Source organism: Gavia stellata, unplaced genomic scaffold, assembly GCF_030936135.1.
Source record: "Gavia stellata isolate bGavSte3 unplaced genomic scaffold, bGavSte3.hap2 HAP2_SCAFFOLD_1195, whole genome shotgun sequence".
NCBI lineage: Eukaryota > Metazoa > Chordata > Aves > Gaviiformes > Gaviidae > Gavia > Gavia stellata.
The window spans coordinates 1-23347 of NW_026777358.1; the positions used below are offsets into that span (position 1 = coordinate 1).

General features: G+C 69.6%; 4 protein-coding genes across 4 annotated transcripts; 3 read left to right on the top strand and 1 right to left on the bottom strand.

Moving 5' to 3' along the window:
• The first annotated feature begins 4673 nt into the window (after window positions 1-4673).
• LOC132321914 (homologous recombination OB-fold protein-like) lies at window positions 4674-8116 on the top strand. Its single transcript, XM_059835286.1, is given in 11 exon segments — window positions 4674-4751; window positions 4961-5287; window positions 5289-5501; window positions 5503-5898; window positions 5991-6074; window positions 6268-6408; window positions 6610-6718; window positions 6807-6892; window positions 7094-7216; window positions 7402-7588; window positions 7785-8116. Coding segments are annotated over 11 exon segments (1818 nt in total). The 3' UTR covers window positions 7859-8116.
• Window positions 8117-8582: 466 nt separating this feature from the next.
• On the top strand, window positions 8583-11215 carry ASB16 (ankyrin repeat and SOCS box containing 16). Its single transcript, XM_059835289.1, has 5 exons — window positions 8583-8892; window positions 9274-9541; window positions 10241-10733; window positions 10823-10936; window positions 11030-11215. The coding sequence occupies exons 1-5, from the start codon at window positions 8583-8585 to the stop codon at window positions 11213-11215; spliced, it is 1371 nt and encodes a 456-aa protein (XP_059691272.1).
• Window positions 11216-13015: 1800 nt separating this feature from the next.
• Window positions 13016-14835, top strand: TMUB2 (transmembrane and ubiquitin like domain containing 2). The gene is made up of 2 exons (XM_059835287.1): window positions 13016-13603; window positions 13986-14835. The coding sequence occupies exons 1-2, from the start codon at window positions 13062-13064 to the stop codon at window positions 14344-14346; spliced, it is 903 nt and encodes a 300-aa protein (XP_059691270.1). The 5' UTR covers window positions 13016-13061; the 3' UTR covers window positions 14347-14835.
• Window positions 14836-16897: 2062 nt separating this feature from the next.
• On the bottom strand, window positions 16898-22965 carry ATXN7L3 (ataxin 7 like 3). Its single transcript, XM_059835288.1, has 13 exons — window positions 22934-22965; window positions 21242-21356; window positions 20996-21128; window positions 20301-20472; window positions 19663-19760; window positions 19339-19361; window positions 19178-19223; window positions 18847-18878; window positions 18640-18708; window positions 18232-18275; window positions 18020-18091; window positions 17555-17688; window positions 16898-17240 (listed from the first exon to the last, which is right to left on the bottom strand). Exons 2-13 carry the CDS (start codon window positions 21290-21292, stop codon window positions 17092-17094), a joined length of 1023 nt encoding a protein of 340 aa, XP_059691271.1. The 5' UTR covers window positions 21293-21356; window positions 22934-22965; the 3' UTR covers window positions 16898-17091.
• Between the last annotated feature and the right edge of the window lie 382 nt (window positions 22966-23347).

A 23347-nucleotide genomic window follows, 5' to 3' on the forward strand; every position in this document is an offset into this window, starting at 1 on the left:
TCGGTGGGAGGACGGCAGTGACCTGACCCCCTGCCTCAGTTTCCCCCCGCGGCAGGTGGATGCCGGGGGTCCGGGATAACCGGGGAAGGGGCCGGCTCGGCACAGCCCCGGGCACCCGGCACCGCGCCCGCCGCCGCTCCACACGCGCCCGTCTCGCACGGTGACACCCACGCGGACGCTAATGAGCCGCGCGGGCGGCGGGGCACACGGTGTGGGATACGCCGTGCCGGGTCAGGCGCCGCGGTGGCACACCGGTCCCCGTCCCCCCGACACCCGATGGGTGCCGGGGGCGAGGAGAGGGGGGGCTCCGAGGCCACAGTGGGGACCTGACCCCCGTGCAGGGGGGACGGGGGACGGTGCCCGGCTGGGTGCAGCCCCCCGACGCCGGTGACGCCGGCTCTCACCTGTGTCGCTCTGGGGGGTCCATGGTGGCCGGGCGGGTGACAGCGGGTGCCGGGGGGGAGGCGGAGGAGAGGCGGCTGTCCGGAGGGGCCGTCAGCGCCGGACAGGGGCGCTGGGGCTGTGCCCCGCGCCGCCCGGGGAGCCCTGCGGGGACCAAGCACCCTCATCAGCACCCACGGACCCCACCCTGCCCGGTGTGGGGGGCGCCCCCCCCACGAGAAACCCCCTCCAGCCACCAAACGGGGGGGGACCCCAGCGCTGATCAGAGCCACGGGCCCGATCCAGCACCACGGTGTCCCCCCCCGAGCACCCACCCAGGGCAGAACCATGGGCCCCGATCCAGCACTGTGGTGTGTGTCCCCCCCCCTCCCAATTCCCTGAGCATCTGCTCGGGGATGGATCCAGCACCGTGTCCCCCCCCCGGCCCCTGAGCATCCGCTGGCGGGTGGCAGGATGTGGCCCTGCTCCCGTCTGCTGCCCCCCCGGGGAAGGGGGGACCCCCAGAAAGGGGGGGGGGGACAGACAGAGAGGACATGGCAGGGGACAGAGGGGACCCGGGGGGGGCCCAGCAGCGTTACACAAGGCTCTGCAGGAAAAGGGGGGGGGGCACAAACGGGGAGCCCGGTGGCAAAGCGCAGCTCCCAGGCCCCCCCCCCCACGGTGCCACCCCACAGGGGACAACGGGGTGCCCCCCCCCCCGCGGGTCTCCTGCGGTGGGGTCGGACCCACCCCCACGGGGGGGGGGGGACACACACCCGGGGACTGCCCCCCTCCCCCCCAAGGCCCCGGTGCTGCAGTCCGTCCCCCCCCCCCCGGCATCGCCCCGAGATGGGGGTCGGGAAGGGCCACGCGTGGGGCGGGGGCCACGCTCAGCCCCCCAACACCGCGACGGACCCCACGGCGGGGGGGGGGAACGCGCTACCGGCAGCCCCGAGGCCCAGGCGCGGTGCACGGGCCCCCCCCCGCCTGCAAACGGCCCGCGCTGCGGAGCCGCCGCGCTGGCGCACGGCCCCCCCCCCCCCCGTGGCTCTGCACGGAGCAAACCCCATTGCACAGGCCCCACCCCCCCCCCCCCCCCCCGTGGCTCTGCACGGAGCAAACCCCATTGCACAGCCCCCCCCCCCCCCCCCGCACCCCCCCCCCCAACACCGCACAGGCCCCACCCGACATTGCACAGGGCCCCCCCCCCCAATGCGCTGCACGGCGCCCCCCCCCCCCCCCCCACGGTGCACAGCCCCCCCCGCGGTGCACAGCCCCCCCCCCCCGCACACCACAACGGCGCTGCACCGACCCCCCCCCCCCGCATTGCACACACCCCTCCCTCGCTGCACCGCGCCGCCGCCCGCCCCCCCCCCCCCCCCGCCCGGGCCCCCCCCCGCATTGCACGCGCCCCCCCGCCGTGCACAAGCCCCCCCCGGCGCTGCACGGCCCCCCCGGTACCTGCGCGGTGCCCCGCCCGCGCCGCCCCGCGCGCGCCCCGCCGCCCCTCCATCTTTGCAGGCGGGGCCCCCGCCCGCCCCGACAACAACATTCGGTGACGTCACTCGCCGTCACGTGACGGAACCCTGCGCTAAAAATAGCCTCGGCCCCCCCCCTCCCCCTCCCCCGGGGGCGGGGCGCGGCGGAGCCGGTTTGGGGGGGGGGGGGGGGGGCTTAAAGGGGCCGAGCGGGGCGGGAGGGGGTGCAACGGCGCGCGCGTGAGCGCGTGTGAGAGCGTGTGACACGTGTGAGTGTGTGTGAGTGTGTGCCCACGGTCCTGTGTGTGACACGTGTGTGAGTGTGTGTGAGTGTGTGCCACGGTCCTGTGTGTGATACGTGTGTGAGTGTGCCATGGTCCTGTGTGTGACACGTGTGTGAGTGTGTGTGAGTGTGTGCCATGGTCCTGTGTGTGACACGTGTGTGAGTGTGTGTGAGTGTGTGCCACGGTCCTGCGTGTGACACGTGTGTGAGTGTGTGTGAGTGTGTGCCACAGTCCTGTGTGTGACACGTGTGTGAGTGTGCCATGGTCCTGTGTGTGACACGCGTGTGAGTGTGTGCCACAGTCCTGCGTGTGACACATGTGTGAGTGTGCCATGGTCCTGTGTGTGACACGTGTGTGAGTGTGTGTGAGTGTGTGCCACGGTCCTGTGTGTGACACGTGTGAGTGTGTGCCATGCTCCTGTGTGTGACACATGTGTGAGTGTGCCATGGTCCTGTGTGTGACATGTGTGTGAGTGTGTGTGAGTGTGTGCCATGGTCCTGCGTGTGACACGTGTGTAAGTGTGTGTGAGTGTGTGCCATGGTCCTGTGTGTGACACGTGTGTAAGTGTGTGCCATGGTCCTGTGTGTGACACATGTGTAAGTGTGTGCCATGGTCCTTTTGTGTGTGACATGTGTGTGCCATGGTCCTGTGTGTGACATGTGTGTGCCATGGTCCTGCATGTGACACGTGTGTGAGTGTGCCGTGGTCCTGTGTGTGTGACACGTGTGTGCCATGGTCCTGTGTGTGACACGTGTGTGTGTGCGCCATGGTACTGCATGTGACACAAGTGTGCCATGGTCCTGTGTGTGACACGTGTGTGAGTGTGTGCAGTGGTCCTGTGTGCAATGACATGTGTGTGTGACACATGTGTGAGTGTGTGTCATGGTCCTGTGTGTGACACATGTGTGAGTGTGTGCCATAGTCCTGTGTGCAATGACACGCATGTGTGACCATGTGCGAGTGTGTCATGGTCCTGTGTGTGACACATGTGTGAGTGTGTGCTGTGGTCCTGTGTGCAATGACATGCATGTGTGAGCATGTACAAGTGTGTGCCGTGGTTCTGTGTGACATGTATGTGAGTGTGTGCCATGGTCCTGTGTGCAATGACATGCATGTGTGACACATGTGTGAGTGCATACCATGGTCCTGTGTGTGACATGTGTGTGAGTGTGTGCGAGTGTGTGCCATGGTCCTGTGTGCAGTGACACGTGTGTGAGCGCGTGTGAGTGTGTGCCATGGTCCTGTGTGTGACACGCGTGTGAGTGTGTGCCACGGTCCTGTGTGTGACATGTGTGTGAGGGCGTGTGAGCATGCGCCGTGGTCCTGCATGTGACACGTGTGTGAGTGTGTGCCATAGTCCTGTGTGTGAGTGTGTGTGAGTGTGTGCCATAGTCCTGTGTGTGACACGCGTGTGAGTGTGTGCCACGGTCCTGTGTGTGACATGTGTGTGAGCGTGTGTGAGCATGTGCCATGGTCCTGTGCGCAATGACATGCGTGTGAGCGTGTGTGTGCCATCATCCTGCGTGCAATGACATACGTGTGCGAGCGCGTGTGACGGGCTGGTGTGCAGCTGCACACGCGTGTGTCTCCACGCGGGGGGGGGGGCACGTGTGCGCGTGCGTGCCCTCGCACACATGCACACACGCATGTGCAAGCCACGCACACGCGTGTGCCACGCAGCACCCGCTTGTGCAATTGCACACGCGTGTGCGTGACAGCCGAGGGGGTGCAGCGGGGGGGGGGCCAGTCCCCCCCGGCCGCGCTGCGTGTGCGGCCCACGCGGGGGCGTGCGGGGATGAATCACGCCGGGCCGGGGCCGCGGTGAGTCACCGGCGGTCCCGCGGGGAGCGGCGGGGTCCAGCCGGGGCGGCGCGGGGCACACGCGTGTCCCCCCCCACGGGACGCACACACGCGCGCGGACGCACACGCGTGGGTGCCCGAGGGGTGGGTGAGCGCGGGGCGGCGGCAGCAGGAGGGGCCCGCGGGGCTGGGGAGGGGCGCCCAGGGCGGACCGAGGGACGGACGGGCGGGACGGAGGGACAGACGGCGGCGGGGGGGGGGGGGGGGGGGGGGGGGCGGTGCTGCCACCTCCCCTTTAAGGGGCGGGGCCGCATTCCTGCCCGCCGACAGGCGGCGCGGGGCCCTTAAAGGGGCCGTTCCCTCCCGGGGCCGCGGGTTCGCGTCCCGGCCCGGCCCACTTCCGCCTCCAGGGCCTGGCCTGCGCCGCTGCCATGGTAACGGGAGCGGGACTGAGGGGGGCCCGACTTGGGGGGGGGGGGGCAGATTTGGGGGTCCCCTTGAAGAGGTTTGGGATCCCCATGGGGTGGGTCCGGCCCGGGGGGAGGTTTGGGGTCCCCGCAGGGGACAGGGCCTCCACCCCGGGGCCCTCAGGGTCTCCTCCGGTCCCCACGGGGTGGGCCCGGCAGTGGGGTGCGGGCTGTCCCCCCTTCCCTGGAGGGAGCGGGGAGCCTCCCAGGCCTCTGGTGGGGCAGGGCGGCTCCGGGGTCCCCACAGGGCGGGGGGGCGCCCCATGACCGGCTTTACCCCCTTCCCGCAGGCCTGCCGCCTCCAGAAGCTGTTCGGGGCCGATGGGGACCTGGCGGACGAGGTAAGGGACGGGGTGGCACCTGCCTGGCGCTGGTGACAGCCATGGGGACACCGCCAGGGCCTGGCAGCACCCAAACGCCCCGAGCTGCCCCACAGGGGTGGCCTGGTCACCCCACGGGTGGCTCTGTGGGGTGGGATGGAGACAAGGACGGGGGGACAGGGACTGGGGGACGGGGCTGTCTGGCTGCCCGGTGCCTTCTCCTCCCTCAGGATTTCCTCTCCGCCGTGGAGGACGCAGAGAACCAGTTCGTGGTCCCCGGACGTTTGTCACCCGGCGGTGGCCCGGTCCCTCCCAGCGTGCCATCCCCAGGTCCCCTCTGCCCGCTGGGACCCCAGCTCGGTCACCGCCCCGGTAAACCCCCCGGCCTGCGGCCCCTCGCCGGGCAGGGGGGTCAGCCCACGGGCTGCCGGGGACCCCCGGCCGGGGGAGCGGCCCCCCAGGATGAGCTGGACAATGACCTCTTCCTGGCCGCCTGCATGGAGCTGGAGGGCCCCGAGCTGCCGGCGGGGGCCAGTGCTGCCCGGCCGCACCCCCGGCCGGTGGGAGAAGCCCCCACAGATACACATGGGGCAGGAGAGCCCCCAGGAATGGGCGGCCCCCAAGAAGCTGCGGGTGGGAGAGGAGCTGGTCTCCCCCAGCTCTGGGGGGCCAGAGGACAGGCAGGACCCCCTGCCTGCCCCACAGGCAGCTCCTGCTCCCAAACTAATGCTACGGCCCAGCACAGCCGGTGTCTGCCCCCCCAGACCCCCACACCCCACTGGGAAAGCCAGGGGGCTCCTGGGGCTCTGTCCCCACTCCCAGGGGTCCGGCTCCGAGGCCTTTCCAAGCATCCCCATGCCAGCCGGGAGCGAGCAGCCCCTCCATGGGGCTCCGGGCGCCCCAGACCCCCACGGCGCAGGCTCCCCGGCAGAACTGCCCCCTGCCCCGGCTGCCCCCTGCCAACCCACCAGCCTTGATGAGCTGCATGGAGCCCCCGCCGAGGCAGCCGCCCAGGCCGGCCCCGGGCAGCCTGCAGACGCCAGTGGTCACCAACCACCTCGTGCAGCTGGTGACGGCGGCCAACAAAGCACCCGGGGCCGCCCCCCGTCTCCCACCACAGGGGAAGACTCGTCGGTTCCCGGGGCCCGCCGGGATCCTGCCCCAGCAGGTGGGTGCAGGGGATGGGATGGGATGGGAGCAGCTGGTGAAGAGATGCAAAACCCCGGACATCTATCTCTGTCTCTCTCTCTCTCCCATAAGCATGCTGGGAAGCTCCTGGAGGAGATCCTCATCTCTGCTCCCCAAACTCCAGCTCATGGAGCTGTGGCAAAGCCACGGACAGAGGTAATCCCCTGCTCCGGCGCAGATCCAGATATGAATCCCAGCGGCACTGCTGCGGGCAGTCCCCAGGCCACGGCTTTCAGAGGGCGATGCTGGAAGGGGAGGGGTCCCTGGGGCTCCCCCCTTGCTGGGCCGGAGCCCTGACATGCGCTGGCTCAGCTTTGGGGTGGTGACCGCGGTTCTCCTATGGCTCCAGGGACTGCCCAGCTCCTCGCCACCCACGGAAGAGGATTTTGGGAAGGGCCCCTGGCTTGCCATGAAGACAGAGCTGGGGCTGGACGAGAGGGACCCTGGCTGCTTCCTCAGGACCTACAGTGTGATCATGGTGCTGCGGAAGGTGAGGGAGGCCCTGGGTGAGGGCACTGGCCCCAGAGACTCAGCTTCCCGGCTCTCCCCTTGCCCCTTGGAGCTGTTTCCAGGGCCGGGCGTCAGTGTGGGGAGGGGGCCGAGCTGGGCTGCCTGCAGATATCCCATGGCCCTGCGGTGCTGCCTGGGCTGCTCTCGGCGACATTGACGTGACAAGGGTTTTCGTGTGCAGGCAGCCTTGAAGCAGCTCCCCAAGAACAAGGTCCCCAGCATGGCAGTAATGATCAAGACCCTGACCAGGACCAACGTCGATGCTGGTGCCGTGTTCAGGGACCCGACCGGTAAGCACGGCCGTGCCCATGCCCGGATCGGGCTGGGGCTCCCGGCCATTGCTCTCTGTGGCTAACGGGATCCCCTCCTCGCCCGCAGGAGAGATGCAGGGCACGGTGCATCGCCTGCTACTGGAAGAGAGACAGAGTGAGCTCAGGCCCGGCTCGGTGCTGCTCCTGAAGCAGGTAGGAGACGCGGAGGCAGAGCTCCGGCAGCAGCAAGGCGTTTGGGGCTGTTTCTGCCATGGGCGCCGCTAACCCACAGCTGCCGGGCTCGCATCCCGGGGGAACCGGACAAGGGGCTCCTCCGGTTCCTCCCCAGGCTGCGGTCGGTGGTGCCATTGGAAGCCGGAGTTCTGGCTCTGACCCACCGCTCTGTCCTCGCAGGTGGGTGTCTTCTCCCCGTCCCACCGCAACCACTACCTCAATGTCACCCCCAACAACCTGCTCAAGATCTACCCACCGGAGCCCGAGGGCAGCTTCTCGCAGCCATCGCCAGCGCATCGGGAGGTGAGGGAGGGCACAGCGCCGGCGGCCCTGGAGGGACAGGGATGCTGGGACCCCCCAAGGGTATTACCAGGAGGTCTGGTCTGGCCCTCGAGAGCGACCGGGGCGGGGGGGAAGGAGGAGGTGTGGGAGGGACAGATAAATCCTCCTGTGGTCCCGCAACGATTCATCTCTGCTGGGTTTTGCAGGTCCCTGCCCAGGCTGGGCTACTCCAGGACCCCCCTGCACACCCGACCTGGGGTGTCCCTGCCCCTGGGGACTGGGGACGATGGAGGACGGGCAGCCACAGCATGGAGCAGTCTCCTGGGGACTTCTCCCTGCACCCACAGAGCCCTGGGCAAGAAGAGCCGGTGGGAGCTGACGGCTGCGACGTGGGTGAGCTGGACCCGCTCTGGGCGGGGAGAAAAAGCTCAATGTCCTGCGGAAAACAGTTTCTGGGCTTGGGGAGTGTCTCCCCTCCCCTGTAATGCCAAAGGTGGTCTCGTCCCACTGCGTCCCTGGTACGTGGGGTCGATTCCTTCTCTATACGCAGGTAAAACTCATGTGTTTCATCCTCCCTCTGTCTGTGCAGATGACCTGGATGGGCTCCTGGGAGAGCTGCCTGAGGATTTCTTCTCCGCTCCAGCCCAAGCTGACTGCTGCTGACCTCGGAGAGCTGCAGCACAGCCATGGGGCCAGGGAGACGGTTACTGCTGGCACGGTCTGGGCTGAACCGTGGCCTGGCGAGGATGATGAGCAAGCAGGCGATGCACCGGCTGCCCACCTGCTCCTTTCTCTGTATGTCGGTTGTGTTTGTTCCGGAGCCGAGAGCTGGGGGACCCGAGGAGTCCCGGGTGGATGCAGCCTCAGCGCCTGTCACCGCTCCCCTGGACAGGCTGGCTCCTCTTCACTCCCAAACCTGCATTAAAGGGCTGTTCTGTCCCTGCCTCGCCCCGTCTCCTCCTGTGTCACCATCCCCTCTGTCACCGCGGCTAGCGGTGCCCCTCTCTGCCAAGCTGCAGCGCCCCAAACCCTTCCCCTGGGGGTTCCCCGCTCTCCCTCTCCTCCCCGGGGCACGAGGTGCCGTTACCCGCCCGGGGCTCTTGTGCGGCCTCAGCCCAAGCCCCGCGGGGTTGGGGGGTACCCGGGTCCCAGCTCAGCCCCTTGGGACCGTCCCCATCTCGCACCCACCAACAGGTTAAACTCCCTGGCAGTCCCGCGCCAACGTGACTCTGTTTACCACCCCGGGGGGAGTTATTTATAGGGTGGCCTGGCCTTGGGCTCTTGATTCAGCATTTGTGTGTGGGGCACAGCCCTATTTATAACCCCCACCCGGGCGCAGGAGGCAGCTCGGTGCCCCCCAGACTCCCCCTGCCCTCCCGGGGTGCCCATGGCCCAGGAAACCTTCGCCTTCACCTCCTCTGCCCTGCGCTCGCTGCGGCTCCAGCGGGAGCTGCTGGAGCAGGAGGATCGCCGGCGAGCCCTGGCTCGGGAAACAGCCACGCGACGCTTCTTGCCAGCGAGCCCCCGGCCCCCCCTGACCCCACCCCGGCGGCCCCAGTACTGCCGGGACCCCGCCGTCCACAACGCCCTGTACACCGGGGACCTCCTGCGCATCAAGAGCATCTTTAAGGACGAGACCACTGCGAACCTGATCATGGAGACGGTCAGCGAGGAGCTGGTGTGGTCGCCCGAGCAGGGTATGGGGCTGGGGGCTGCACGGGGTGGGGGGTCCCTTCCCTTCCCCGCTGGGTGCCCCGCAAAATAACGGGGGGGAGCTGATGGGGGGCCGAGGGGAGCCGGGGTGAGGAGCAATGGCTGAGGATGGAGCTCCTCAGGGGCTGGGGGTACAAGGGCTGGCTGCTCTGATTTTTGGGGTGGTGGGACTCCCGGCCCCTTCCCTGGAAAAGGGGGGTGATCCCTGTTTGGTCCCCCCAGGGCTTTTCCTGGCAGGGGGATGTTGGGGTTCACAACCAGCTCTCTGGGCTGGGGTATGGGCGGGTGGGGGGTCCGGTGTAGAGTGAGGGGTGGGTGGGCAGCCCCCCTGGCTGCCCCCCGGCTGATGCCTCCCCATCCGGCAGGGCTGTGGGTGCTGAGCCCCCGCCGGCAGCAGACGTCGGCGCTGCGCATCGCCGCCGGCCGGGGCTATGGTGACTGCGCCCGGCACCTGCTGCTGCGGGGGGCGGAGGTGGACGCGGTGGTGGGGGGCCGGGCCCCCCTGCACGACAGCGTGGCCGCCCCCCGCCCCGACTGCACCCGCCTGCTCCTGGCCTTCGGGGCCGACCCCAACCTGCTCAGCGCCGAGGGCTCGGCCCCCCTGCACCTCTGCACCACGCCCGACAGCCTGCCGTATGCCCCGCCCCTCGGGTGGCCCCGCCCAGTGCATGCCACACCCCTCATCTGCATATAAAGCCCCACCCTTGCCACACCCCCCCATGCTCCAGCCAACTCTGCATGGCAAGCCCTGTCCAAGGGCTGGGCTCATCTGCATACCAGGCCCCACCCACTGAATCTGCATATCAGGCCCCACCCACATGACCAGCCTCACCTCCATGCCAGCCCCCATGCTCTCAGACTCATCTGCATGCTAAGCCCCACCCACTAAGCCACTCCCACATCCTCATCTGCATGTCAAGACCCACCCACACCCTGAGCCACACCCACACCCTGAGCCACACCCACACCCTGAGCCACACCCACACCCTGAGCCACACCCACACCCTGAGCCACACCCACACCCTGAGCCACACCCACATAGGCAGTCTCATCTGCATGCTAGGCTCCACCTCCCACCCAAACCACACCCACCACTTATCAACCCCCATAGATAAGCCCCACCCTGGGCCAAGCCCCACCCAAACACCAGCCACACCCAAAGCCAAGCCACACCCCAAAAGCCACGCCCTGCCCTTCCAGGGCTCCCTGGGGCAACCCAATGCACCCATGTCCCGCTGGCCCTGGGGTGGGGCTCGGGGTGGCCCCAGGAGGGGTGACAGGGGTCTCGGGGGGGTCCCCAGCCCCGGCTCACCCCTTCCCCGCCCTCCGCAGGTGCGCGGAGCTGCTGCTGGCGCACGGGGCGCGGGTGAACCTGGGGACGCGGGACCGGCAGCTGACGGCCCTGCACGTGGCGGCGCGGCAGGGGCTGGTGGCCCACGTGGAGCTGTACCTGCAGCATGGCGCCGACCCCGCCCGCCGCAGCCGCCAGGGCGAGACCCCCCTCAACGCCGCCTGCGCCGCCGCCGAGCGCCCCGAAGACGCCGAGCGTTACTACCGGGTGGCCGAACGGTTGCTGGCGGCCGGCGCCGACCCCAGGGCCGCCGGCCGCAAGGACCACACGCCGCTGCACAACGCTTGCGGCAACGGGCAGCCCCGGCTGGCGCGGCTGCTGCTGCGCCACGGGGCCGATGCCACCGTCCCCAACTGTGCCGGCTACACCCCCATGGACTGCGCCCTCCACGCCGTCGAGGAGTACCGGCACCAGCGCCCCGAGCAAACCATCGCCCTCCTCCTCGACCACGGCGCTGGCCCCGTCCACCCCAAGGTGGGCAATCTGGGGGGGGTGCTGGGGGGGTGGTGACTGGGACGCGGCGGCGGTGACCCCCCCGTCCCGTGACCCCTCTCTGTCGGCAGATGCTCAAGTTCTGCTGCCGGCACCCGCCGGCGCTGGAGGTGGTGCTCAACGCCTACGACCGCATCCCCGCCGCCGAGAGCTGGGTGGGGGCCGTGCCCCCCGAGCTGTGGGAGGTAAGGGGGTGTGGGGTGCCCTGGGGGGGGTGTGTGTGTGTCCCCAACGACCCCGGCTCGCTCACCCCTGTGCCTGTCCCCCTCCGTCTCCAGGAGCACGGGGATTTCTACGCCTCGGCGGCGCGCATGGCGGGCCAACCGCGGCGGCTGCAGCACCTGGCCCGCTGCGCCGTCCGACGGCACCTGGGCCCCCGCTGCCACGCCGCCGTCCCCAAGCTGGCCCTGCCGCCCCCCCTGCGCCGCTACCTCCAGCTGCCCCTCCAGGGCCTCATCTCCTGAGGGTGACCCCCCCGGGTCCCCCCTCACCGGCAGGTGACCTCCAGGAGTGACAACGGTGGGGGGCCGCTGGCTCTGTGTCCCCCGCTGGCCCTCCCCTCCCCGGTGTCCCCCCCCCCAGGCGCTCCGGTGTGAATAAAGGACGTGGCAGTGGTGGCTCTTGGGGTGTCTCCTTCCCCCCCCCAGGGACAGCAGGGGTGACAGCCACCGCAGCGGGTGGGACGGGGCTGGGGGGGGTCACAGGGCCCGGGGAGGGGGGCTGAGGGCCCCGGGGGGGGTGACAGCCAGGCCCTGGGGGGCTCACGGGGCCTGCGAAGGGGGGGTGACAAGCCCCGGGGCGGTGACAGCCCGCCGGGACACACGAGGCCCCCGACGCCCCGCCCCGCATCGGCCGTGGCCCCGCCCCGTATCGGCCGTGGCCCCGCCCATCACGCCACACCCCCTCCGCCGGAGGCCACGCCCCCTTCCTCTCGGCGCGGAGGCGTAGCCCGAGCGCTCCGCCCTCCCGCCCCCCCATCCTGCGCCATCAGCGCGCGCCCGGGCCACGCCTAGTGGGCGTGGCGCGGCGGCCGTGACGCACTGCGTGCGCGACCGCGGCTCTCTGACCCCCCCCCCCTTCCCCCGCGGCGTCGACGCTGTGACGTGGCACTTCCGGCGCGCGGGCGGCGGCGGGGCGCGGTGAGTGCGGGCGGGGCCGGGCAGGACCCCCTCCCCCGGGACCCCCCCCCCGGGGCGTGACAGGGCCCCCCCGGGACCGGCCGGGCCTCCCCGGGACACCCTGGGCTGGTCGGGGACCCACCGGGCCTCCCCAGGCCGCCCCCGGACCCCCCGGGCCTCACCGGGACCCCCCCGGGCCTGCCAGGGACCCCCCCGGGCCCCCCCGGGCCTCACCGGGACCCCCCCGGGCCTGCCAGGGACCCCCCCGGGCCCCCCCGGGCCTGCCAGCGCGCCCCTCTCCGTGCCCCCCGCCCCGGGAGCGGCCCCCCCCGCCCCGCACTGACCCAGCCGGGACCGTCTCGCCCCGACCCGCGCCGTCCTGCGCCTCTCGGCCCGGCCCTTGGCCGCCCCCCGCCCCGTCCCCGTTCCCCGCCCTCTCTCCGGGGGTTTAACTCTCCCCAGCTGGGCCCTGTCCCGCCCCCGCCCGGTTTGCCCCTTCCCCGGGCAATGGGCCGCTGCAGAAGGCACCGGGAAGGCTTTGACCGACGTTAACCGGGCTCCTCGCCCCGCTGACGGCCGTCGCTCCGCTCCCTTCCAGGATGGCGTGACCCTGGCTGGGCACCGAGCGGCTTCGGGAGCTGCGAGCCCACCGGGACCCTCCGCCGGCCCCAGCGAGGCGAACACGGCCCCCCTGGGTGCGCGGCTCCTTCCTGCCCTGACCGCTTCCAGCTCGGCTTGTAATTACAGGTGCCGTGATCCTAATTGGCGTGTAGGAAGCGATAGCATCGCCCTTCTCCCAGCGGGGACGAGGTAATTACTGCAGAGCCGTAAGTTCTACGTCCTAAAAGAAATCCCGGGTTCGCCGAGGGGCTGCCGCCTCCCCTGCCCGCTCAGAGCTCCCCACGGCTGTGGGGCTGCCCCACAGGCATCACCCCGTTCCTAACTCTTGCTGGGTTAGTGTCTCGGTAACAAAAAGGAAGCGTCTGCGGTAAAGAAATCTCCCTTCCCTCCAGCTCTGCGTGCCGTGGGAGCAGCAGCGGGATTTATTTTAAGGCCGAACGCGACCACGGAGCAGCCCCAGGGGTCCCCGCTGCCGCCGCACGGCCGGTTCGCGCCCGGCGCAGGGGTTTTGTGGCAGAGCTGAGCCGGAAAGCAAGCTGCCGGACTGAGGGAGGGAATCCCGGCTCTGGAGATGGAGCCCCCCGCCGCCACCTTCATCCGAGGGGTGGGCGACGAGGTGACGGTGGTGGCCGGCGTCACGGTGCTGGTCCTGGCTCTGGTCCTGGCGTGGCTGTCCACCTACGTCGCTGACAGCAGCAACCAGCTTTTGGGAACGATTGTTGCGGCGGGGGACGCGGCTGTCATCCGGCTCGGCCATGTGGAGCGGTACGTGGGGACAGCGGGGGCGGCCGAAGCCCTGGAGCCCCCCAGGGTCCCCGAAAACCCAGAGGAGAAAACAGAAGAGGAAGGGGGGGCAGCGTCGGGGCCGGCGGTGGAGCAGGGGGACAGCGGCAGCTCCCCTGACCCCAGCCTGGAGCGGCTGCTGGACGTCCGCAGCTTGCCCAAACGGACCTCGGCCGCTGAGCCCAGCGGCCCGGACAGCCCGGACGGGCCGCCCGCCCCAGGGGGGAGCGACCTCTGCTCCGGCCTCATCAAGATCCGGCTCAAATTCCTCAACGACACGGAGGAGGTGGCCGTGGTCCGGCCCGAGGACACCGTGGGGGGCCTCAAGAGGTAAGTCCTGAGGGAGAGGGGGATGCGAGGGACCGCTGTGTGGACGCGAACCCACCCCCCACGCGGCTCTTGTTCCCCCCCCTCGTACGAACAGCCCCTTCCCCACCTCTGCTGAGAACAGCAGAGGGTTTTCATCCATTCTCGCTGCGCCACTACCCCCCGTGCTTTGCCGAGGGATCCCTCCAAAAATAACGAGGACGTGCCGATTTTAAAATAACGAGTTTAAAAGATGAGACTGGGCGTGGTGGCAGTGCCGTTGCTGTCCCCCTGAGCCGGGCCCCTCCTGGATTTTACAATGGGGGGGTTTCCCCCAGCCCCAGGCCACTTCAGGTGCATCCGTGAGCACCGTCTGCCATCTCTGACCCGTTCCCTCCTTCCGCAGCAAATATTTCCCAGGCCAGGAGAGCCAGATGAAGTTCATCTACCGTGGGCAGCTGCTGCAGGACCAGGGCCGGACGCTGCGTTCGCTCCACATCACGGACAACTGTGTCATCCACTGCCACCGCTCCCGCAGCGCCGCTGCTGCCGCTGCCCTGCCCGACCCCAGCGCCGCTACCCCTGACGCCGGCGGCCTCCAACTCGGTGCGGGGAACCTGATGGTCCCTGCCGTCATGGTGATGCTGGCAGTCGTCTGGTATCTCCGCATCAACTACCGGCAGCTCTTCACCGCCCCGGCCACCGTCTCCTTGATCGGTGTCACCGTCCTGTTCAGCTTCCTGGTGTTCGGGATGTACGGACAGTAGGGACTCGACCGGGAGGTGCCACAGCCTCCATGTCCCCGTGGGAGCGTGGCGCTTGGGCGGGTGCCGCTTTGTCCGCCATGGCGTTACGGTGACCGGAGCCGGCGCAGCGGGAGCTTGGCACATCATTCCCAGTCTCGGTGCCGAACTTTGTCCCCCCGGAAGGGGCTGTGCTCCCCCGCAGACACTGTCCTCTTCCCTCCCTGCCCCAAGCACAGCTCCGGGGAGGAGAGCCGGGGCAGGCACCATCCCTCCAGCTCCTCTCCCAGCGAGCGTGCCAGCTCTGTGCACTCGGGCTCGCTCCGGCAGTGAGCTCCTGTGCTCGCTCAGGACAGCATCGCACCCCACACGCATCCTGCCCCATCCCCTTCTCTGGGGCAGTATCTCAGCCACAATGAACAGCGAGGCGGGTACGAGCCCAGGGCCCCACACCGGAACGGGCTGCGGCTTCCTCCCAGAGACTTTTTAAAGCAAATAAAAGGTGTAAGGTCAGCCCCAGCGCACGCCTTCCTGCCTGAGGGGTGGCTGCTGGCGAAACCGCAGCTGGCTCACTACCCTGCTGTGTTCCCCACGCTTTTGGGAAGTATTCATTTCAAAAAGACAGCCCCACACGTGGATTTTGGTGAACTGAGTGGCGAGAGCCAGGGTGGGAGAGGAGGGGTGGGTGCACGATGGCCCTGCTTAATTAAACGCACGTAATTAAGCACGGTCCTGGTGTCGCACAGCAGCCACGAGCCGGAGATACCAAGTCAAGATGCAGTTTTATTTACAGGGGCAGCCACAACCCACTAATGGGACACACAGACCTTACAACGGCTCAACTACCCGTACGGGATGGAGTACGTGCGCAAAAATACAAGTCTCAAGCCCAGGGGGGGCCCGGGGCGGCCGCCGGCTCTGCCGCGGGGGTGAGGACACACACCTTGGGGGGGGAAGGGGGCACCTGCAAGTCCCCCCTCAGCCCCATTACGCCCCTTGGACCCCAAATTGCGGCCCCTCTCCCACAGCTGGAGGGGCTCAGGCTGTCCCCTCCAGTCACCGTGCCCTCTCCAGGCGGTTGGAAGAGGGTTGGTGGGCCCCCCTGTTTCTGGGTGCCTGGACCGTGTCCCCCCCCCACCCCGTCTTCAAGCCCCAGGGCACGCGAAGGCCAGCTCGGCGTGCTCCAGTGGCCAGGTTCCCCCCCGCCCCAAAGCCGTGCCGGGAGCTAGTGCCAACCGCAGCAGGGAGGGAGCATGGGGGTCCCCATGCAGCTGGGCCCCCCCCCAGCAGTTTGGGGTGCCCAAGGCTTCTTGGGGACCCCCCCAGCTCCTGCCACAGCACTAGCCTTTAGCAGCAGTTTTAAAACAATAGTGAATCCAGAGTCGAGAGCACCATAATTTGCGAGACCCACCAAAGTCGGCCACACAACCACGGCGAGATGGGGGGCAGGAGCTGCCCCCCCCCCAGCCAAACTCGGGGTGTCAAACAGCTGTGGGGGTGTACAATGGAGGGGGGGGCTGAACAACCCCAGCCCCAGCACAGCCCCTGCGATGGAAAAGAGCCGGAGGAGGGTCATCACCAGGGGGGGAGCTGGATTGGGATAGAAGGACCCATCCTCCCCAGGCCCGCACAGCGGGGCACTGGTCCTGGCCCCCCCAGCCGAACGCCGGCGCCTGTGGGGGTACAAACACCAGCCAGAGCTGTTGGGGGTCCCCAAGGAACACCCCCCCCCAACTGCAGCAGCAGGTCCCCAGGCACGTGAGGACACTGAGCTGCCCTGGGGCCACCAGCCTGGGGGGGCTCTGCCTCGAAGCTGGGCTGTGTCGTGTCCCCCCCCCCAAGTTCACTCTGGCCGTGGGGGTACGGCGCATTTCCCAGCCCAGCACACGGGATGTCCCCGGCCGGTTGAGGTCCCCCCTCCCCACACAGAGGCCACTTGGGAGTGAGGAAGGTCACAGCAGCTCCCCCCGCCCTGAGGTGGGGACGGAGCCCCACGTGTCCCCCACAAACAGCCCCAAACACAAAGGATGCAGCATGCAGACACCCCACCCCCCCCCGGGACCCCCAGGGCAACCCTGCGGAGGCAGTGCCGGGCCCCAAACACGCCCCAGCAGCCGAATCCAGCTGCTTACAGCAGATTTGGGGGGGGGGGTCCCCGCTTGTCTTCTCTGAGGCGGGGCGCTCAGAGAAGACACCCCCCCCCCAACATGCTCCCCCCATCCTGAGCCAGCCCGACCAGCGAGCGCCAGCCCGGGGCATGGAGAGGGGGGAAGAGCCCCCAAACCGCTGGGGCAGGAGGGATCTGCGTCCCCAGCACCCAGGTCCGGACCTGCCCTGGGAGGGGGGGCCAGGTGCCCCCCACCCCGCTGGGGTAAGGGTGCTTTGGAGGAGCGAGCGTGGGAGGGGGTGCAGCTGGTTTTTGGGTGGGTGGTGGGAAGGGAAGGGGGGTTGTGCCCCCATCTCCAAGCGAGACACCCCCTTAGAGCCCTGACGGGAGCCCCACGTACAAAAACTATGTCACAGAATAAATAGAGGCACCGGGGAGGGGGGGAAGAAGGGGGGCACTAATTGGGGGTCCCCAATACAGTCCCCCCCTTCCCCTTCCCCCTGCAGCGATGGCCAAGTCCTCCATCCTCCGCGCCCCGGGTACCCGCCTTGTGTCCGAATGCGCAGGGCTGCTCCAACCGGGGTGGGAGAGGCTGCCCCGTCCCGTGTCCGTCTGTCTGTCCGTCTGTCCGTGTCCCCCCCACCCCATCAGCTCCGCTGCGCTCAGTTGATGTCGTCGTAGATGCTGGGGGTGTGGGGCACGGGGGGTTTGGGCTTCTTCTTCTTGCTGGAGCCGAGCCCTGGGGCGCCGCTCACCAGCCCCAAGTGGGGCTTCTTCTTCTTGGTCTTGCGGGACTCGGAGTTGTTTGTACCTGGGGCAAGGGGGGAAAGGGAGGAGATGGGGGTGTTGGGGAACAGCTGGGCCAGCAGGACCCCCCCAAAACAGAGAGGATTCCCCCCCCATCACCAATCCATACCCAGGAAAATGTACCCCAAAAATGTTCCCCCCACCCCGGGAAGGTGAGTGAGAAGATGTCCCAGCAGATACTCTAGGGACTCTTCAAGGTGGCTTTGGATAGCCATTGTCTGTCTGTCCGTCCCCTCTCGTGCTGGGGAGATGCCAGCACCACCCAGTTTTGCCCCCGTAGCGGGGTCTGTGCCGCAGGATCTGCCCCCCAACACTCACTGGCTTTCGAGGAGGCCGAGTCGGAGGGCGAGATGTCAGAGGAGCCGTCCCACTGCAGCCGGCTCATGATGGCCTGGCTCTCCGCCACCTCGAAGCTGTCGTTCTCCACGCTGCCCTCCGCCTCGGGCAGGGACCTGGGGACAGAGGTGTTACAGGGGTCCCCAGCCCCCAGGAGCAGGGGGACGGAGCCCGCAGTGCTGCACCCCTCGACGCGAGGGAGACGCCGGGGCTCGATCCAGCTCCCCAAGACGCAGCTGGGTTGCACATCCCGATCCCAACCCTCCAAGCCTTCCCGGAGGTGTCCCTGTTCCCGTCCCCGTCCCCACCCTCGCTCAGGACCTGGGCGCCCCGTGCAGCCCCCCCCAGTCTCCGTTGGCACTGGGCGGCAGAGCCTCGTCCCTGTCCCCACACCGGTACGGCAGCCCCGGGACCTTCCGGATCCCGTGTCTGCGTGTGCTCACTTACGCGGAGGGACCGAGGAGGTAAACCCGGACCGATCTCCGCTGCTCATCTGTGTGCTGGGGACACCGCAGGGACCTGAGGGAGGAGACACAGGGCTGAATCAGGCATTTTGCTGTGTCCCCCCCCAGCTCCCATGGGGATCCGAGCACCCTGGGGACCCCCCACAAAGCCCCCCCAGCCCTACACGGAGCAGGGAAAGCCCAGGACGCTCTCACCTGGTGCACATCTTCTTGGTGTGCTCGGAGATGACCCCGCATTGCTGGGGAGAGAAGGGATGGGTGAGAGGGCGGAGGAGCAGCCGTGCTCCGCCATGACGGCCCCGGGGACCCCAACTTCCCAGAGCTGTCCTGTCCCCCCCAGACAGATCAGTTCCACCATCCCAGGCCACCACGTCCCCCAGAATTGGGACTTGCTGCCCAGCGGGGTTCAGGGCTTCTCCGAGGGAAGACGCACGTCCCTGTCACCGGGTTCAGATGACAAACGTCCCTGTTCCCAGCCTGGAAGTCAGCCCCGCCGGGACAGAGCTGAGCCAGGAGACATCCTGGGAGTCCCAGTCCAGCCGGGGACAGGGATCCTCTGCGCCCACCAGCGCCTCCCAGGCCGCCGCGCCCCCAACCACGCACCGTGGTGAGCAGCGTCCGCAGCTCCTCGGGGCCCAGCGTCTCGTAGTTGATCCCCGCCGAGTTGCTGTACTGTGGGGGGGCAGAGAGCGGCGTCAGGGCCGGCGGGGGACGGGGACGGGGACGGGGCTGTCATGGAGGATGGGGGACGGAGCCATCCTGGGGGACAGAGGAGGGACCGGGCGCCATCTCCCCCCGCCCCGGGCTCACCTTGAAGGGATCGGGGTTCCCGCCGATCTCGCCTGGAAGACAGGAGGGGTGAGGAGGGTCCCTGCCCGCAGCCCAGCCCCCCCCGTGCCCCCCCGTACCGCTGCCAGCCCCATCGGGGGAGAGCCCCGCCCCTGAACAAGCTCCACCCACTGCAGGTGCCCCACCCACCCAAAATGCCCCGCCTCCACCGCATGCCCCGCCCCAGCACCATTCCTTGCTAGCATCCCCACAAACCCCGCCCCCCCACCGCGATGCCCCGCCCCCCACCGCGATGCCCCGCCCCCCCACCGCGATGCCCCGCCCCCAGGCGACAACAGCCCCGCCCCCTCACCATTTTTGTGTTTCAGGGACTTGGACCTGCGGGGCGAGTTGGGGTTCTGCAACGAGAGCGGGGGGCGTTGGGGGGTGCAAGGTGCCCCCCCCGCATCCCCCCACACCCCCCCGCCCCAGCACCCCCCTCCAGCAGCACCCCCCACCCCCCAGCCCCCTCACCTTATCCGATTTCCTCTTCTTCGCTACAGGGAGAGACAGAGAAAGCACGACTTTTACCTTTTCCGGTGGATTTAGCCCCAAACGCTGCAGCAGCCACGTCCAGCACACCCTCCACCCCCGCTGCCGGGACGCTCCCCTCCCCAGGGACGCGGTGGGGCAGTCGGGGACCCCCACACTTGGCTGCTCTCACCCCACCACCCACTGCATGCATGCCCAGGACCGGGATTTGAGGGCCGTGGGGCAGCCGGGACGTGTCCCCCACCCCTCACGGGGGGCCAGGGACCCCCGGCCGAGCTGGCACCCGCCCACCCCGTGTCCCCCCACCTTTCTTCTCGGAGCCGTAGGACCAGTCGTTGTCGTTGATGTCGTCGTTGTCCTCCTGGTCGCTCTCCGACTTGTTCATGTTGTTGCTGCTCGCGATCCTGCGCGGGGAGGGGAGGAAGGTCAGGGACCTGCAGGTGGGATCCGTCCCGCATCCTCCTCGGCACCCCAGGATCCATCCCGCACCCTCCCGTCCTCCCCGGCACCCCAGGATCTACCCTGCACCCCACCAGCTCTGCCATGCCCACCCCCAGATCCGAGACAGGGGTCCCCAGCAGCCACCAAGGGAAGGGGAGGACAGAGGAGCCAGGATTCCTGGTTTGTTTTTCCAGGAAGGAAGGAAGGAAGGAGCGGGTTAGAGCAAGAGGAGCTGGAGGTGGGACTCCAGGGTTGGGGGGCAAGGACGCACACCCCCACAACGAAAACGAAGGAAAGGGGAGAGCCCGGATGCCCAGTTTCCGTCCCGGGCTCAGCAGCGCTGAGACGGGGGTGCCCAAACCCTCTGCACCCCCCGCACCGAGAAGAGACTCAGCCCCACAGCCTCAGTCCCGCCTTGTGCCTCAGTTTCCCCACGCAGCGGGGGGACCGCGGAAGCCCCCAGCCCGCCTTTTTTTTTTTTTTTTTTGGGGGGGGACACACACCTCCGGTTGGCGATGCGGCTGCTGTTGCGGCCCATGCCCAGGCACTTCTCCAGGTGGGGGGCGAAGCGGGAGGCGGCGATGCTGCGGCTGCAGTTGGGGCAGACGCACTCCTTGTTCTTCCACTGGTTGTAGACCTGCCCGAAGATGTCCACGCCGGGCTGGTCCACGATCTCTGCGGGAGGCACAGGCGTCAGCCCCCCCCCCCCGAGACCTCCCGCTGCTGCGGAGGCCATGCCGGCCGTGCCCCCCAGCTCCGGTGCTTTGCTCTGAGGGGGGCCCTCGGGCTGCCGGTCCTTTCCCAGACCCTCAACTTGGCTTCGGAGGCCTGAAACCAGCGGCAGCGCAGCCGGGGGGGGGGTCTCTCCTACCCCCACCCATCCAGCTGTGCTCCCCCAGGGCAGAGCGCCGCGACGTGGGGCAACGTTTCTGGGGTTCAGTTCACCCCAGGGGTTTACAAAACGGCTCCTCTGGGACCGGACGGTCCCGGCAACACCGGCACTGCCGGGGGGATGCTCGGGCCACCGCGTGTTTAACCCTCCTCGGCACCGCTTGTGCCCAAATCCCTACACGGGGGGGGGATGACTGATTCCCACGCAGCCTCTCCGTGGCTTTTCCGGGCAGCACCGGGAGCGGGATGCTGGCCGTATCCCCGTTGCGAGTGTCACCCCGTCCCCGGGGAGCTGCGGGGCGCTCACCGAAGTCCTTCATGCTGTCGGGGTCCGTGTCGTCCAGGAAGAAGTAGCCGCACTTGACCGCCCGGTGGACTTCGAAGCAGAGGCCCAGACAGGCATCTTCCACCAGGTCCGTGTAGATCTCATGCGCGATGGCCTGGGACAAGGTGGGGGGGGGGGATGTTAGGGATGAGGAGGAAGGTGGGGGCCGCGGGAGGACAGACGGACAGCCCATGGGGACAGACGGACAGCGCCAGGGGGGCCGCTCACCTCCAGTTTGCTGTTATCCAGGCCAGACAAAGACATATCCTCCATTTTCATTTGCAACTGCTCGCGGAGAAGTCACGCCAAACGCTCATAGCACAGGACACGCGGGGGGGTCTCGCTGTGGGGGGGGGGGGGAGAGGCAGGGGCTGCGCTGGGACGTCACCCCATGGCCAGCAGACCCCCCCCCCGCCTCCCTCCCAGCCGAAAAACCCACCCCACGCCCTCCCAGCGGGGTGTCTCCGAGCCCCAACAGGCAGAGCCCGGGGTTAAACCCCCCAGGAACGGGGCGGGGGGGGCACAGGGACCCCCCCCAGCCCGGCACCGACCCTCCCACCGGGCAGGCCACGGGAAGGTGGGGAAGGGTCCCAGAGTCGGATCCGTTGCTCGGCCCCCGCCAACTTCCAGGACGGCTTCTCCGTCCCAGGGGGGGACGGCCACTCCCCGGTCCTTTCATCCGGATAAACAAGGCCTCTCCCCGCTGGCTGCCGTGGGGGGGGGACATCCCCTGCGCCCCACTGCCAGCCCCCCCCCCCGCCCCCCAGGTCCAGCCCAGGACATGCGTGCCCATCACTGCGGCGTCAGGCCCCCCAGGAGCCCCCCCCAACTCCGCAGCAGCATCTCTGGATTGCAGGTGGGCACAGGGGACTCGGGGTGCCCCCCCATGCACCCCAAAGCTGGGCCCCCCCTGCAAGAGGGGGGGGGGTTCGCTGCATCACCCTCCCTTGAAGCTGATGGAGGGAGGGGACAGCGACCACCGTGTCCCCCCCCTGCAGAGGGCACCCCAAACCCCCCCTCCACGGGCAGGTTTAAAGGGGGGGGGCCCCAAACTCACGCCAAGACCCCCCCTCCAGCACCGCGCTGCTGCCCCCCCCCACTAACGGTGGGTACTGGCCGGTGCTTCCCATCCCCCGGTTGCCATGGAGGGGGGGTTCCGACCCAACCACTGCGATGGGGGGGGGGGTCCCCGTGTCGTTGTCCGTCACCCCCCCCCCCCCCCGCACCCAGCACCCGCTTCCGGGCCTGGGCGGCGGATTTCTCCCCTCCGCCGCGGAAAGAGGAAACACCGGCTCCCGTGTCCGCGCCCCACGGGATGTTTCCTCCTGGGCCCCCCCCCCCGGACCCCCCCCCGGGTGGGGAGGCCGGTGTGGTGCAGGCAGGACCCGGGGAGAGGGGGGGGCACTGCCTGCTGCTGCCCCCCCCAGGCCTGGAGGAGCCGAACAAAAGGGATGCAGACACCCAGCTGGGGGGGGGGGCTGTACCCTGGGGGCCCCCCCGGGGCGATGCCACCCCCGCGGGGGGGGGACCCGGCTGAGAAAGCCCTGCAGGAGCCGGGTGCTGCAGCAGGGGGGGGGTAGGAAAGCGGGGGGCAGCTGGAGCGCGTGCCGGGGGGAAGGGGGGGCCCGGGGGGGCCCTCACAGGGCGGGGGGGGGGCGGGGGGCAGGATGGGGGGGGGGGCACCCGCAGGGCTGGGCGGTCCTGGGGAGGGTCCCGGCTCGGGGCCGGGTGGGTCGGGGACCCCCGAGGGCCGGGGGGGGGCCCAGAGCAGCGCGGGGCGGGGCCGGGGTCCTCCGGGGCGGCGGGGCGGGGTCACCGGGCCCCCCTCCGGTGCCGCTGGGCCCCACGGCGGGGCGGGGACCCGGGAGCGGCAGCTCCGGGCCGGGAGGGCGGAGAGGGGTGGGTCGGTCGGTCACTCACCGGCGCGGAGGGCCCGTCGGGGCCGGGCCGGGGCCGGGTCAGCGCCCCCCGCCGCTCCGCCGCGGGGCCCGGCGGCGGCTCGCCATGCTCGGCGGCAGCGCCGCCCGCCCTGCCGGGGCCGGGGCCGGGGCCGGGGCCGGGGCCGGGGCGGGAGCGGTGCGCGGGCGGGCCGGGCCTGGCGCTCCCTCCGCCCGGCGGCGGCGGCCCGAGGCGGAGGGGGGGGGGGGGGAGGACGGCGGGGGGGAAGGGGCGGGGCGCCGCACCCGGCGCGCGCACGGCCCCGCCCCCGCGCCCCCCGCCAATGGGGAGGCGCCGTGCGGGGCGCGGCCAATAGGAGCGGCCGTCGCCGCCGCCGCCGCGCGGGGCCGGCACCTTGTCGGAGGGCGCCGGGCGCCGGGGCGGGGCGGGAGGAGG